This window comes from Drosophila suzukii, chromosome 2R, assembly GCF_043229965.1.
Source record: "Drosophila suzukii chromosome 2R, CBGP_Dsuzu_IsoJpt1.0, whole genome shotgun sequence".
Classification (NCBI taxonomy): Eukaryota; Metazoa; Arthropoda; class Insecta; order Diptera; family Drosophilidae; genus Drosophila; species Drosophila suzukii.
Window position 1 is genome coordinate 10,928,466 of NC_092081.1, and position 13,460 is coordinate 10,941,925.

The 13,460-nt window shown below is 47.3% G+C and overlaps 3 protein-coding genes across 3 annotated transcripts; 1 reads left to right on the forward strand and 2 right to left on the reverse strand.

The window, feature by feature from the left end:
* Positions 1–2,012: 2,012 nt before the first annotated feature.
* On the reverse strand, positions 2,013–3,157 carry LOC108008670 (uncharacterized). Its single transcript, XM_017072564.4, has 3 exons — positions 2,971–3,157; positions 2,695–2,903; positions 2,013–2,633 (listed from the first exon to the last, which is right to left on the reverse strand). The coding sequence occupies exons 1-3, from the start codon at positions 3,047–3,049 to the stop codon at positions 2,316–2,318; spliced, it is 606 nt and encodes a 201-aa protein (XP_016928053.1). The 5' UTR covers positions 3,050–3,157; the 3' UTR covers positions 2,013–2,315.
* Positions 3,158–3,853: 696 nt separating this feature from the next.
* Positions 3,854–6,700, reverse strand: LOC108008567 (uncharacterized). The gene is made up of 4 exons (XM_017072437.4): positions 5,198–6,700; positions 4,910–5,142; positions 4,461–4,857; positions 3,854–4,396 (listed from the first exon to the last, which is right to left on the reverse strand). The coding sequence occupies exons 1-4, from the start codon at positions 6,659–6,661 to the stop codon at positions 3,887–3,889; spliced, it is 2,604 nt and encodes an 867-aa protein (XP_016927926.3). The 5' UTR covers positions 6,662–6,700; the 3' UTR covers positions 3,854–3,886.
* Positions 6,701–8,133: 1,433 nt separating this feature from the next.
* On the forward strand, positions 8,134–13,199 carry Cap-G (Chromosome associated protein G). The gene is made up of 7 exons (XM_017073054.4): positions 8,134–8,549; positions 8,620–8,796; positions 8,868–9,682; positions 9,737–11,267; positions 11,335–11,934; positions 11,994–12,149; positions 12,452–13,199. The coding sequence occupies exons 1-7, from the start codon at positions 8,307–8,309 to the stop codon at positions 13,037–13,039; spliced, it is 4,110 nt and encodes a 1,369-aa protein (XP_016928543.3). The 5' UTR covers positions 8,134–8,306; the 3' UTR covers positions 13,040–13,199.
* Positions 13,200–13,460: the final 261 nt, after the last annotated feature.

Sequence of the window (13,460 nt, forward strand, 5' to 3'; positions counted from 1 at the left end):
ATCGCTCGTTCGAACAGTGTCATCAACATTTTGGGGTCGAGGTTCGAAATCCGTCGCATTTTTGCGGCTCAACGCAAATATAATAATAAATTTTGCATATTGCTGTGGCTATTATTTTTCATAAATGAAACTGTTGTCAATGGTTGGGCCGCAGTCGCCTCCTCATTCTCTCCTTTAATGGTTATTTTGGTTGTTGTGCTATGGCATTGTTGTTGCTGTTTTTATGCCCATCCTGTTTGCCTTTTTGTCACCGCTTATTGTTTTTCCTGTCCAAGGATATGGAGGGCTGGGTCCTCGCATTGCGGTCACTTTATTGTTCGCCGGATACGTTCCGCCACATTTCGAAAAGTGCCCCCGATACAGCAAAGGATGCCGCAAGGAGCGGTGGGTGTGAGGCACAATGGAAACCACGTAATTTGCCGTCTGATGAAGATTTACGACATGAAAGCCGCAAAAATAAACGCCAAATACACGAAGGCCACATAAAGCCATCCGCCCCCCACTACGGCACCCCCACACTCCGCCACCCACGGAGACCCATGATGGATGGCCAGCCGGCTGAACCTGAACCTGAACCCTATCCGACATCCTGGCCCTCCCCTCGGTCATTTATGTAAATTTGCTAAGAAAATTAAGCCCGAAATGAAGAGATTTGTCTCGGCTTTATTAGCCAAGATGGAGGAACCTAGAAGCCGGAAGTTCATCTAGGAGTCTTCGCAGCACAGCATTTTTGGCCCGGCAAATGTCCCTCCAGGGGCCTGAAAACTGGAGCAGGAAAACCTCATGTGCACTGGGAAACAAAATGATGCTTCAAATGCTCGGATTTCCAAAGAATCATTTATATTACAAGAAAACACGAAGTACTGAAATCTTCTGATTGTTAAATCGGGGTCAACATAAACTATATTTAAATTTATATTATATTTAAAATTTAAGTTTTTAAAAAAAATGTAAGGTTGATATATTAAGATACCTTTTTTCTGTTCTTCCTTCAACGCTTGGTGATATTACATTTCTCTGTGTAAGAATCCTTCTGCAATTCATGGGCGTTAACGAGCCTTCTTGTATGTGTGTCCCAAATGAGGGGGCGTGGTGCATTCCAGATCCGAAAATAAGGACAAAACAAGAGTGCCACGCACGGAAACACGGATGCAGCATGTCTCATGTTAGTATCTGTTTTTAATGGCAACTCCATTAGATGTTCAGGATCTGCCGCCCACCCAAGGCCGGATAAGAGGTCCTGATCCCCGCCCCTCCCTGCTTATGAATACTCCTCCATTGCGGCGACTGCTTGTCCAATAAATAATTCATGTCTGCCCAGAAGAGCCGCCCCACAGAATCCGCCACCCGCCTCCAAAAACCGTAATGCGGATGCAGACAGAGGAAACTGGCCATGTTGAAGCGGAAGCGTAATGCAATTTACGGGGCCAATTGAAGGGCTTAATGCATGTATTCATGGCACCAATGTTTACCAGAATATGGAATACAATTTCCCTTGGGGCCAACGGATACCGGGCATACACCCAAAATTTAGAGATTACAATTATTCTATTAACATTTTGCATGGGACTAAGCTAATGGCATACGAAGCTGTAATATTCGACCTTCAATTAAGTAATGCGCTTAGTATTTGAAATGTTGTGCAATTAGCCAGATTAATTTCGAAATTGTCTTTGAAACTTAACCAAAAATAGGAATAAAACACCATATTTTTATAAGCTATACCAAATGTAGAACCAAAATGGGCGAAGAAAAAAGATTTAGAAGTTAAGAAATTCAAACATGTCTTTGAAAAGATTCAAATGTGGAATACATTTTAACGATCGTTCACAAAATAGTTTACACCATCAATAATTTTTATAATACACTCTTCGAATTTAAATTAGTAAAATATATTAAAACTTATACAAATAATTTTAAAACGATTCATTTAAGGGCTATAATATAACTGCTTGTTTAGGTAATGATGACGGAATTTGATGAATTTAATGATAAGCTAATTGAAACACACCTTGACTAGGGAAATCTATATTTAATTTAATGCAATCCATGGTAAAATATAATATTATTACTAGCCTACAGAAACAAGAGGCAAAATGTGGATTTCTCGACTTGTTGGGTGTGAACTCGCTGCAGTGACGAGGCCAGCTTTCAATATCACACGGCATCCTGATGGCCTAACTACTTTACAGGAGACACACGTAGATCTAAAATTAGCTAGGATTTGGCATTGAATGGAGTTGAGCTGTGGAGTGTGGAGCAGCATCCTTAAGAGGACTCTCTGCCCATAAATTCAATGAGGTGACCCCGCAGGACTATTGCAGCTTGAGGAGAACGTGGCCGGCGTGCCGTTTGTACAGCACCAGCGACATGTTGACCAAAAAGGGGGCGGCCAGCCAGAAGAGTCGTGTGCCAATGCCCGTGTCCTCGCGATGGAAGATCCCAGAGGCGGCTCCGCGTCCCGTGTTGCAGAAGGACTCCTCGCAGCAGGAGGTGCAGGCATACAGCTTGGTCCGTTCGCCAATAATGATGCAGCCGGGCTCACAGTTGGCGGCACACCGCCGATCCAAGGACCACATCTTGGGTGAGCTGGTGGAGTTCTCCGTGCTGGTGGTGTACGAGAATCGCTTGACCTGGAGTCCAGAGAGCGATATGGTTAATGTTTCTAGTGGTTAACCCCTGACCAGCACGCACCATGCAGATGAACTCCTCGCCGTGGCACTTCTTCATCAGAGCCGTGTCGTTCCTGACCGCCACATCCACGCAGGCCTCCCCGTCGTCCATCGTGTGGCAGGCGTAGCACCACAGCAGATTCACCCTCTCGATGGCCGCCGCCGTCCGGTGGATGTGCCCGCTGGTCAGCGAGGTACTTGGTCCTGGCCCCGGTGAACTGGTACCCGTGACTAGACATTTGGATGGAGGGTTGTATTGATTTTTCCCTGCCAAGGTCGCCTTGCCCCCAGGACTCACCATTATTCACGCAGGCCGTGAAGACGATGGAGGAACTGGTCAGCAGGAAGTAGAGCAGCGTGACGAAGGGCCTGATCATCCTGCCGCTGACCTCTGGATTCGTTGGCTAATCTACCGAGGCCCGAGAATCTATTGTTTACGTGCTCCTCATTCCGCGGACCTCACTGCTCTCCAACTGACACTTGAACCCAGAATGTCAGACGCAGTGCCAGACGACGAGGACATGCGCAGTGCCTTTCCAGAAATAGTCGGGATGCAAACCATGGTTTTCGAAAAAACATATATTTTTTAAAAATACCATATCTTTATAACAACTGAAAAACATTTCCTTTTCCCTTTTTTTCGATAAAATTTCATATAATTAAATAATCTCCCAATACAAGAATAGGAAATGTTTCCTCAAATAAATTATTCCACCCAAATGTTATTTTTTATATAAACAGAAAAAAATTGTATAAGATATGATCATTTTTTGAAATTCACTACAAATTCTTTCTAGATACGGGGATTATGTTTTTGATGTGTTTGCCATCTTGCTTTTTGCCCTCTTTTTTAAAGACATTGAGTTCGAATAATTAATTTTAGGAGCTATCTCCTTGAATTTTTAAAAAATAAAAAATTATAATTAATTAAATTACAATGCGATATAAAATTGAACACTTTGATTTTTTTAACACGGTTAGAAACTATCTCTCGACTGCTTGAACCTAATTCACTTTAAGGATAAAGAATTGTTAAATTATTAACTTGATCTGCTGTTAATTAAAAACACGACTTTTATTTTGAAAAACTTTAGGCCTGCATTTTCGAAATAAAAGCTTAGGAATTATAAGACTACATTTTCCGAAAAAATATCTTTAGCACTAACACGACAAACAACTGGACAGGATAATTTTGTAAATTGAGAAAGTGGGAATCAGTAAAGTCGCAGGTACTGCAGCGCCTGCCGACTCTGCATCGGATACAGTTCGCCCACGTTGTACATAAGGTCCACCACGTGGGTGGGTCGCAGCATGCGCCAGGGCATGAACTTGAGCGTCTTCTTGTCGCAGTGCACATCCTTCTCGGGCTCCAGGGGCAGTGGTACCTCGTTGAAGAGCATCCTGCCGTCGACACTGCGCTGCAGGGTACACGGTAGACCGATCTGGTCAGCCAGGCCCTTGAAGAGCACAGCCCGCTCGAACTGGCAGCCACTGCGCACCATTCCCAGTGGAATAAAGTTCGTATGGAGGACATGGCGCAGGTCCTGCAGATGACAGCGGACCGTATTCTTGCAGCACTCCTCCGTCGCATTGAGGTCCAGAGGCTTGAGATTCTCGTTCATCACTGCAAAGACTGCCTGGGCGATCAGCTTGCTCCGCTTGGCCACGTTGTCAAAGTCGATGGAACGACGGATGCGCTCCGGATTCTCCACCAAACCATGGATCTTAAGGAAAAGAAGGGTTTCATATATATATTCCTAGTACCCATCGAAATCAAGGTTAACCCACCGCTAAAGTCTGATTAAGTGCCTCCAAGTACTGCGGCAAGTAGAAGTCTCCCGGTCGCTTACAATAATCCCAGCTCAGATCTCCAGGCATATCGGAGACCGTATTTAAACATCTTAGTGGCACGTCGATCACATCGTTCTCATCCGGCTTGGGACGATCGAAGTTCACCACCAGGACGGCGTCCAAGGGCGAGCAATCGTTGCGCAGAATGTCCTGGAATTTACGGAAGTCCTCGAACTTCCTGCGCGACACGTAGAAGTCCTTGCCGGCGGTGATGTCCGTGAAGGTCAGGCAGTTGCGGATGGCGAACTTCATTGTGGGGCACTTGGAAAGGATGCTCTCGATGGCAGGACCCCAGGTGGAAACGCAGAAAGCATGCTTCTGGAACTCCAGCAAACTGGGAACGAAAGGTATCAACACAATTGTGGGAAGAGATGATAGATTCTTACACTTCCAGGATCCCACGATCGATGTAGGCGTCTATAAACTCATTGAAGCGCGTGGTCTGCAGAATAAAGTTGGTCACCGAGGTCTTGACCAGATTGGACAAGGACTTGAGGGCCCGCTTGATGGAGGAGACTATGAAGTTGGCCAGCAGGGTCTCGCGCACCGGAGCCTCATCGATCAGGGTGCACAGGCAGCGGAAGATGTTGTTCACCAGGATGGAGTGGGCATAGGATCGCTGTCATCGGAACACTCGATTATTAGGATACAAGATGATATATCTGAATAACCACCATTAGTAGCTGGGCAAGCTGCTCGGTTAGCGATCTATACTCGCCCAGGATCGTGCGGTACTCCTCGTTCTGGGCCAGACTCTCGATGATCGTCAGCAGCGAGAGGATGAGATCAATGGACAGCGTTGGCTGACCCTGGGTGATGACCGCTGTGAGAACGGCGGCGATGTCCTGCTCCTGCAGTTGGGCAGCTGTGTCCCGGAAGGCGGCCACCAAAAGGCGGGACAGGAACTCCGCCGCCTGCTCCCGGACCTTGATGGGCACGTCGGGCGACAGGAGGATGGCCACCAGCTTACGGATCGCTCCCTCCTCGTAGGCGGCTACAATGCGACGCAGTGCATCCGGATGCTGGGACATGCGGTGGAGGCCCTGAATGACGAAGGCTGCCGGCGCCGGCTTGTTTTGCATCAGGCAGTTGAGGAACATGTCCGTGATCTCGGCCCTGTGCATCCGCTTCAAGAACTGCTCATACTGAGCCGTCTCCGCGAAGATCGCGATGATGGTGCAGCGCATCTCCAGCGGCATCAGGTCCATGTGGCTGCGCACCTGCTCGACAACCAGGTCGAAAAGATTCTGCTCGAAGAACAACTTGGTCATCTTCTCGGACCGCAGAGCCGTGGCCAAAACCTCCACGATATCGGCGGCCTCCGGTCCCTGGGGATTCTCGCAGAAGGCCTTCACCAGCTGCTCCAGAACGAAGAAGCAGCGATGCAGTGGCTCGAAGACACTGTCCTCGCCGGTGTCCGCCAGCAGGGTCTTTAGGGTTTTCAGCGCCGCCTTGCGGATCTCCTGGAACTCGTTGGTCACCTCGCAGATAATCCGATCCACTGGAAAGTCAGGCTGCGTGGTAAACTCCAGCATCTGCTCGGCACTTTGGACTAGCAGCATCCGATGCAGTGCCTCAATTGAATTGAACACCGTGTCGGGATTCTCGGAATTGACAAAGACCAACTTGAACTTCTCCAGGAACTCGGTGGCCTCCACAATGCCGTGGGCCATCTGGGGATCACGCAGGCACACGTTGAGTATATAGGTCAGGTACTCGATGCAGAAGTCGTCGCTCTCCTTCAGGTAGAATCGGCAGGCCAGTTCCAGGATCTGATCCGCCTGCTCTGGCTCGTAGGTGGACATGTCCGTGTTGTCCAGCAGAGCAGTGAGCAGGTACAGGGCGAAGCGGCGGATCATCGTGTTCGCCGAGCTGATGAACAGTTCCTTCTCCAGGAGCAGCTCCAGCAAGCCGTAAGCCCGCAGCTCCAGGACATTCACATCCTGGCGGCGGGCAAAGTCCGTGATGTGGCTAAAGACGGTCAGCAGGACGCACTCCTCCTTGGAGCTTAGCAGGAGGAGGGCCGTGTCCAGCTTCTTAATCGGCACATTTACCTCCGTGAAGGACTTCTCCTCGGACTTGGTGCGATCCGGATAAGTGGTCTTCGCCTCGTAGACGCGCTTGGAAATGCGAGACATGTTCGTGGCCCAGTCAGAATTGTTTTCTATTAGTATAAGCACGTCTTACATGTATGTTAAGATTTTTCAAATGACATTCTTCTACCAACGGTAATGATCTTCTATTAATAAAGTTTAAGTTTGTCATAATGGCAAAATTAATACAAAATACAATATCAACAAAATTCACGACCGATTTCAGTACTTTCTCCCTTTAATCAACTTGCAGTCGATCTGTAGCTTATTTCTCTTCTTTCTCATCCCGCCCAGATAATTTTTAAGGAAGGACTAATAAGTTCGACCTTCAACCCATCTGAGAATTTAGGCCTTCTTTCGATCTCGAATAGGTGGCCCATAACGTCTGCTTTGGATATATTCTAGGATAGAAGAGTATTTATAAGTATTAGAGAAAAATTCTGACTTATTTAAGCGCAACATTAAATAAAAGAGATTAAGCACTGAAACAAACACCTTGCCTAGGGAAAGCAAAAGAAATCAAAGTAGTAGTAGATAAAGCTATTCTAAACAATCGATTCTGAGTAATGGGTTCTCCTTGTTACAAAACTAGATTTGAGCTTTAACAGCTTAAGTAAAGAATACTGTTTTTCATATAATCCAATGTCAAGTGATAAGCGACACATATCGTGAACACACGATATACCACAATATCTGAAACTCAAAAGCAAATACAACCCGTTCTTATCAAAGGATAGATTTCCTTGCAGTATTTGTTTTTAAATTTGAATTCCGCCATTTCGAGATAAAATTCGTAAATATATTTCTGAGTATTCGGAAATACAGTACGTGGTTTTGAAAAACCACCACCAAAAATACTTATTGCCTTTTCTGGGCGGCAGATCAGAAGTACAGCATCATTATGTTACAATTTGTTAGGTACCATTAGGTATCGGGGTTGAAAATGCAATGATCTTTTAAAAAACAAATTTAAAATAGAAAGGCTTAGTTTTTAGGATTTCAATTTAATATAAAAATATAATTTTATAATGTTTTAAAACTAAAGCCATTTTAAGAATTATATTATTGAATATTTTTTTTAAATACCATTTTATATTTTTCTCCCTCACAATCTTTATTAAAATCATTAAATTTGGAATGCAAAAAAAACTAATATTATTATTAAATAATAATAATATTACACTTTAAAAAAATGTTAACTCTAAAACTTTTTTTAAAATTGTAATCCTTTAGCTAAAAAAAAATATTTACATTTTTTGTTTTATACTATATATTGATCTGAGGTCTAAGCAAAAGCAATAACGAAATAACGCATGGACAGGCTTAGGATCAGACAATTGGAAATCAAAATTCAAAAAATTCTAATAAAATGTTTCAGATAACTGATTATTTTGTTATCGGTGTATACATATTTCAGTTAAATTCAAAATGGAACACAGCAACCGATAGGCAAGCGATCTCACTCATCGATCGCAGCCCCGTACAAAAACACACTAAAAAATCCACACGCGTCATTTGAATTTAACAAGCGAACGGGGGTGGAAAGCGGAGAAAGCAATAACGCGACGCTTGTTTGTTTCGCCATCGCTTGGTGCAATTTGAAAACAGTTTTTAACTTAAACTTAAAACACGAAAAAAGCCGCACCAACAACGGCTGCGGATCACGATCACGCGAATCAAGCTACACGGAATGGCCAGACCAAAGGGGAAGGCGGCCGAGAAGGCCAAACCAAAGGCAACGGTTGGGAGAAAGCCTCGGGTGGCCACCAAAAAGTCCAGCAAAGATGTTGAGAAGGAGAACGAGGATCAGGGCGTGGCGGCGACCACATCCTCCACATCCCCGGAAGTCATGTACTCGATAATGCGACAGACCGAACTCAAGGAATCTCTACACAAGCGCTACGTGAAGGAGATGCAGCAACTGTACACAAAGGTAAGTGGCGTCGGTACTGCTGGCCGATTTATCTGGGATTTCAAGCCCTAACTCTGGTAATTCCCGGCAGATGGGCCACGAGCACTTCCAGCAGGTCTTCATCAACGTCCTGAAGGCCGTCCTCGAAGCTGAGGAGGGCAATGAGAACGCCACCATGGCGCTGAACTTCTGCGCCACCTTCGTCACGACTCCCACCGAGGATCGCACGGAGCCCATGCTGGCCGAGACCTTCCGCTGGCTGCTCACGGTGAGTGTCTACTGTACCTACTGTACTGTCAAAATGTACCTATAACCTCCCGGGTTTCCCCGCCTTCACAGACATATTCCAGCAATCCGCACATACGCTACCGCATCTGCTACTTTGTGAATCTCATACTTAAGGAACTGGGGCCCAATGCCGCCTTGGATGACAATCAGTGCGATGATATCCTGGACGGAATGCTGGACCGCGTCAAGGATGTGTCCGCCAGTGTGCGCAAACAGGCCGTGCTAGCCATGCAACGTCTCCAAAATCCGGACAATCCCAACGACCCCGTCGTCTGCGCGTATCAGTACCACCTAACCGCCGATCCCTCGCCCAATGTGCGCCAGTGCATCATCACGTGCATGGGCCGCAACTACATCACCATTCCGCACATCCTGCAGCGGCTGTGGGACGTCGATGAGAAGGTGCGCCGCCACACGTATGTGAACATGTGCAACTACCCGGTGCGCTCCTACAAGGTGGCGCAGCGACTCACACTGCTGGAGCAGGGTCTGAACGACACCTCGGCCACCGTGCGCAAAACGGTGGTCAACTACATGCTTAAGACGTGGATCGAGTCGTACCAGCACAACTACATCGCCCTCACGGCGGCCCTTAAGCTGGACTCCAACGAGGAGGAGCTGCTGCGTTTCCGGCGTGTGGCCAAGCAAATGCTGAGAGTGATTTTCGACCAGACAGACCACCAGAAACTCATCGAACAGCTGCCGTTAAGCGACGACTGTGAACTGCACCGCTGCATCCCACACGATTTGCTGACCGTGGAGCTGCTGCTATACTGGCAGTGTCTCAGCGAGTACCTGGAGATGGAGGCGCCCGAAACGGAGCCCGTTCTGCCGGAACTCAGTGTTTTCTGTAACTATATGGATAAGTAAGTCAGTCTGCTCCTCAGCAACATTCGGTACTAAATGCATTCCGTTTGCAGATTCTGTCAGTTTCAAAAGCCCGACATGGACAAGTTCGCCCAGGTCGAGTTTCAAAACATGCTGCTCTCGCTGGTGGAGATACTGGAGTCGTACGATCTGGGCGACGAGATCGGAAGAGGAAATATGCGCTTGCTGATCTCAAACCTGCTGAAGGACTGCCTCTTGGACCACAAGATCGTGTGCGTGCTGGTGCGCTGCATGGAGCAACTGATCACCGACATGAACGATAGGATGCAGTTCTTCATTGAGATTGTCTACGAACTATGCGAACTTAACACCAAGCAGAATGAGCTGATACACGACCGCAGTTTGATCAATAAGTTGCTGGACGACTTGGACACGCCGCTGAAGATGAAGATATCCTCGCTGAAGGTCAGGATTCTAGAGATGGAAGAGCAGGAGGACAACTATGTGCGCCAGAAGGAATACATACGGGCGCAGTCCGTAAACGATGAGAAGATGGCTGTCACCGAGGAGTATACGGAGTTGATTCGCCCTCTGCTGGAGCGGAACGGAGTGCTCGAGGTGCCCGCCCGCCCAAAGCTGTCTAAGCAGGAGCGTGTGCTAAAGGGCCTGTACATCTGCTACTACATGACCGCTTCTCCGCACGTCGACAAGCTGACGCCGAGCCTTTGCCAGCTGTACAAGGACTTCATATGTCGCTATCTTCCCTGCGCCGAGGTGGATATCTTCGAGTGGGCAATCAAGTGCGGCACCACGTTTAGCATGTTTTATGAGGCATACTGCAAGGAGGTCTTCGAGGTGGTGGTGGACCAGTTCTGCAACAACAACATCGTGCGGCTGTGCGAAACGGCGGCCAACTGCATGCTGGAGCTGCTGGATCGCTACGGCGTGGACTACTTCAACGATCTTAACCAGACCGGCGGGCCGCAGGTGTCGAAAACGAAGCGACGACAGCTGTACACCATGCAGGACCTCTACGATGACGACGATGGCACCCAGTCTCAGAACAACGAGCAGAACAGCGATATCATCATGGTTATGGGACACTACGTGGAGCGAGTGCAGAACAAAGGCGTTGGCTTGGCCATCGTTCGCGGTCTGTGCCGCTTGGTGCTCCGCGGTCATCTTGACGATCGAACAGATGTGATGGAGCAGCTGCTGAAGCGCTACTTTAACCCGAACACCGAGCCCATTATCAGCCAAGTGCTGGGAATGTTCTTCGAAGAACTGAGACGCCTCAACAAGCAGAATCTCTTGCAGCCGTGTTTCCTGCCCACCGTTTGGACCATCATGAATTGCAGCTTTGACTCGCCGCTTAACGGCGTCCAGCCCGAAAACTTAACCAAGTTCTTCCTCGAAATGACAGTGCAAGAGATCAGCACGCCCCAAACGAATATCCACAACAAAATGGCCATAAGTTTTCTGCAATATATTCAGAACTACTTCACGGAACGCAAGGAAATGTGCCGTCTGCTAGCCAAGGAGCTTACGGCTTTATCAATAAACGTTTTCAACGGATCGGAGATTAAGACTGAAATGTTCGAACTGGCGGACAAGCTGATAGCTGTGAGTACTTTTGCATTATATGTTTCAAAAAAATCTTGTTCTTATTTGATTCTTGTTAATTTTACAGAGCGACTTGGATCCCCGCGTGATTAAGAACATTGAGAATTTCAAGCTGGTGGTGAACGGTAGCTTCAATCCGCCCCCTCGTCAAAATCCCGGAGAAGGCGAAAGCGATGAGGAATGCGATACAGCCACTGTGACAACTGCGGAGTTGGAAACTGAAGTGCCAGCACAGTCAGCCCCTCCAGTTCCCGAAGATACGACTCATACAACTCAAACCGCTGCTTCAGAAACTCAGCAAAGCGAAGCATCGGTACAAGAATCTGCTGAAACTCCAAGACCAGTCGAACCAGCAGCGCCAACGCCCGAGCCCATCGTAACTACTTATGGAAAGGATAATATTGTCGGAATACGTCACCTGCGTCGATCCATGGCCATCAGCCATTCGGAAGCCGAAAGCTTATTAGGTCCACAAACGCCTGAACCGGAGGAAAAAACTGAAACGGAGGCCGCAGAGACATCCAGGCGAAATTTACGACAGCCGCAGATAAGACGTCGCCTTGAAATGGCGATGGCTAGGTCGTCGAAAACACCAGAAAAACGGGTGTCTAGTGAAGAGGAATCGTCCGACGAGGAGATTTCTGAGAGTCCAACCGTGACAAATAGGGTAAGAATACCATTTCTCCCCACACAATTGCAGCTACTAACTTTGGGTCTCTCTTTAAGTCAAACGATTCGGAGGTAATCGAAGCATCGCCCACAGCCGCCTCACCCAGTCCGAAAAGTGCACCGGATGCCAGCCATCTACGCGTTCGATCGCTGCGCAACAGAAAAGCGGCCAGCAATTCTATATCCCAGACAACACCCAACCCAGTTAGCAAAGTGAGTATCAGGCGCTTGCGCATGCAGCTCTAGCCACTGCCAAAGGACTCACTCACCATCTACCAGCTGTTTAGTTTAAGATCAAAGTTGCAATCGGCATTAACAATCAACAAATGTTTCCAAAACTGAACACAAATTGTAGTTTCCTTTAAGCTTACTAGAATTAATGATGCACGCCCTGTTTAGTTTCGCATCCGGGTAGATCCTGTATAAGACACTCACTAATCTTACTTGGTAAAGGGGACAGCAGCATTCATTTGATTTTCACATTTTTGTTTTCGTTTGTTTTTGATTATCATCAGCGAAAAGTCCTGCATCTGGAGACGCCTTTAAGAAACGGCCGGAAAAGAGTGCTGAGACGAACTCCGTCAGATCCCAACTCCCGCTCCGTGCAATCAAGTGAATCGACAGCTCCATCACCGCCCCGCGATTCACCGCTAAGAAAGCAACCGTGTCTGGACAACAGGAGTTCCCGGCGACAGCAGATGGCCAAGAACACGAACAGTCCCACGGACAGCACTTCGTCGGTCAAGGAAAACCAAGTGCCTCCTGCAGTTGTTGTACAATCGGACTCCGAAATAGAGTCTAGTTCTGAATCTGAACCCGAAACTGCAAATGCACCAGAGCCAAGGCCTACCAAGTCCAAGAAGCCAATCAATAAGGCGTTGTCCTTAATCCGATCCCGCCCCAGTTCCAGCACCCCAAAAGTCACCACGCGCAACGAGGCGCGGGCACAGCGGATCAATTCCATGTGCATGACCCGGAAACGGATGTCCCTCGAGATGAACCTCAGTGGCGGCCAGCTGCAAGTGTCCACGCCAAAGCGAGTGACGCGGGCCGTGGCCCTGACCATGAGCATGGACGGCAAGCGCGGCGGCAGGCGGAAATAGCGCCCAACTGAATTCACCCTGACCATTTCCCGTTGTGTATTCTGTGTTCGTTCGTTAGAGTTAAGTTGTGTTGCCGTTTCTTTGTGTAAAATATGTGTAAATTTTATAGTAGTTTCAAGTTTAAATAAATCGTTAAATAATTTAACACAAATTCAATAAACATTTTTGCATTTTAATTGGTAAAAGGCGTATATGGTTTCTAAACAAACGTTGATTTGAGAAACACGCGATTGAGCTCAGGACTGTATAGCGTAACTTCGAAAACAAATGTCTTGGCCGATCGTTTTAAAATTGGTCTAAACACACAACATAGAAAAACCGGTTAAGTTTGCTCCAAGAAAAAATAGATTTATTAAGGTACTTCAACCATACAAGTCCCCTCAACCCATAAAAAGTACTAAAAATAATTGAGTTACAAAAC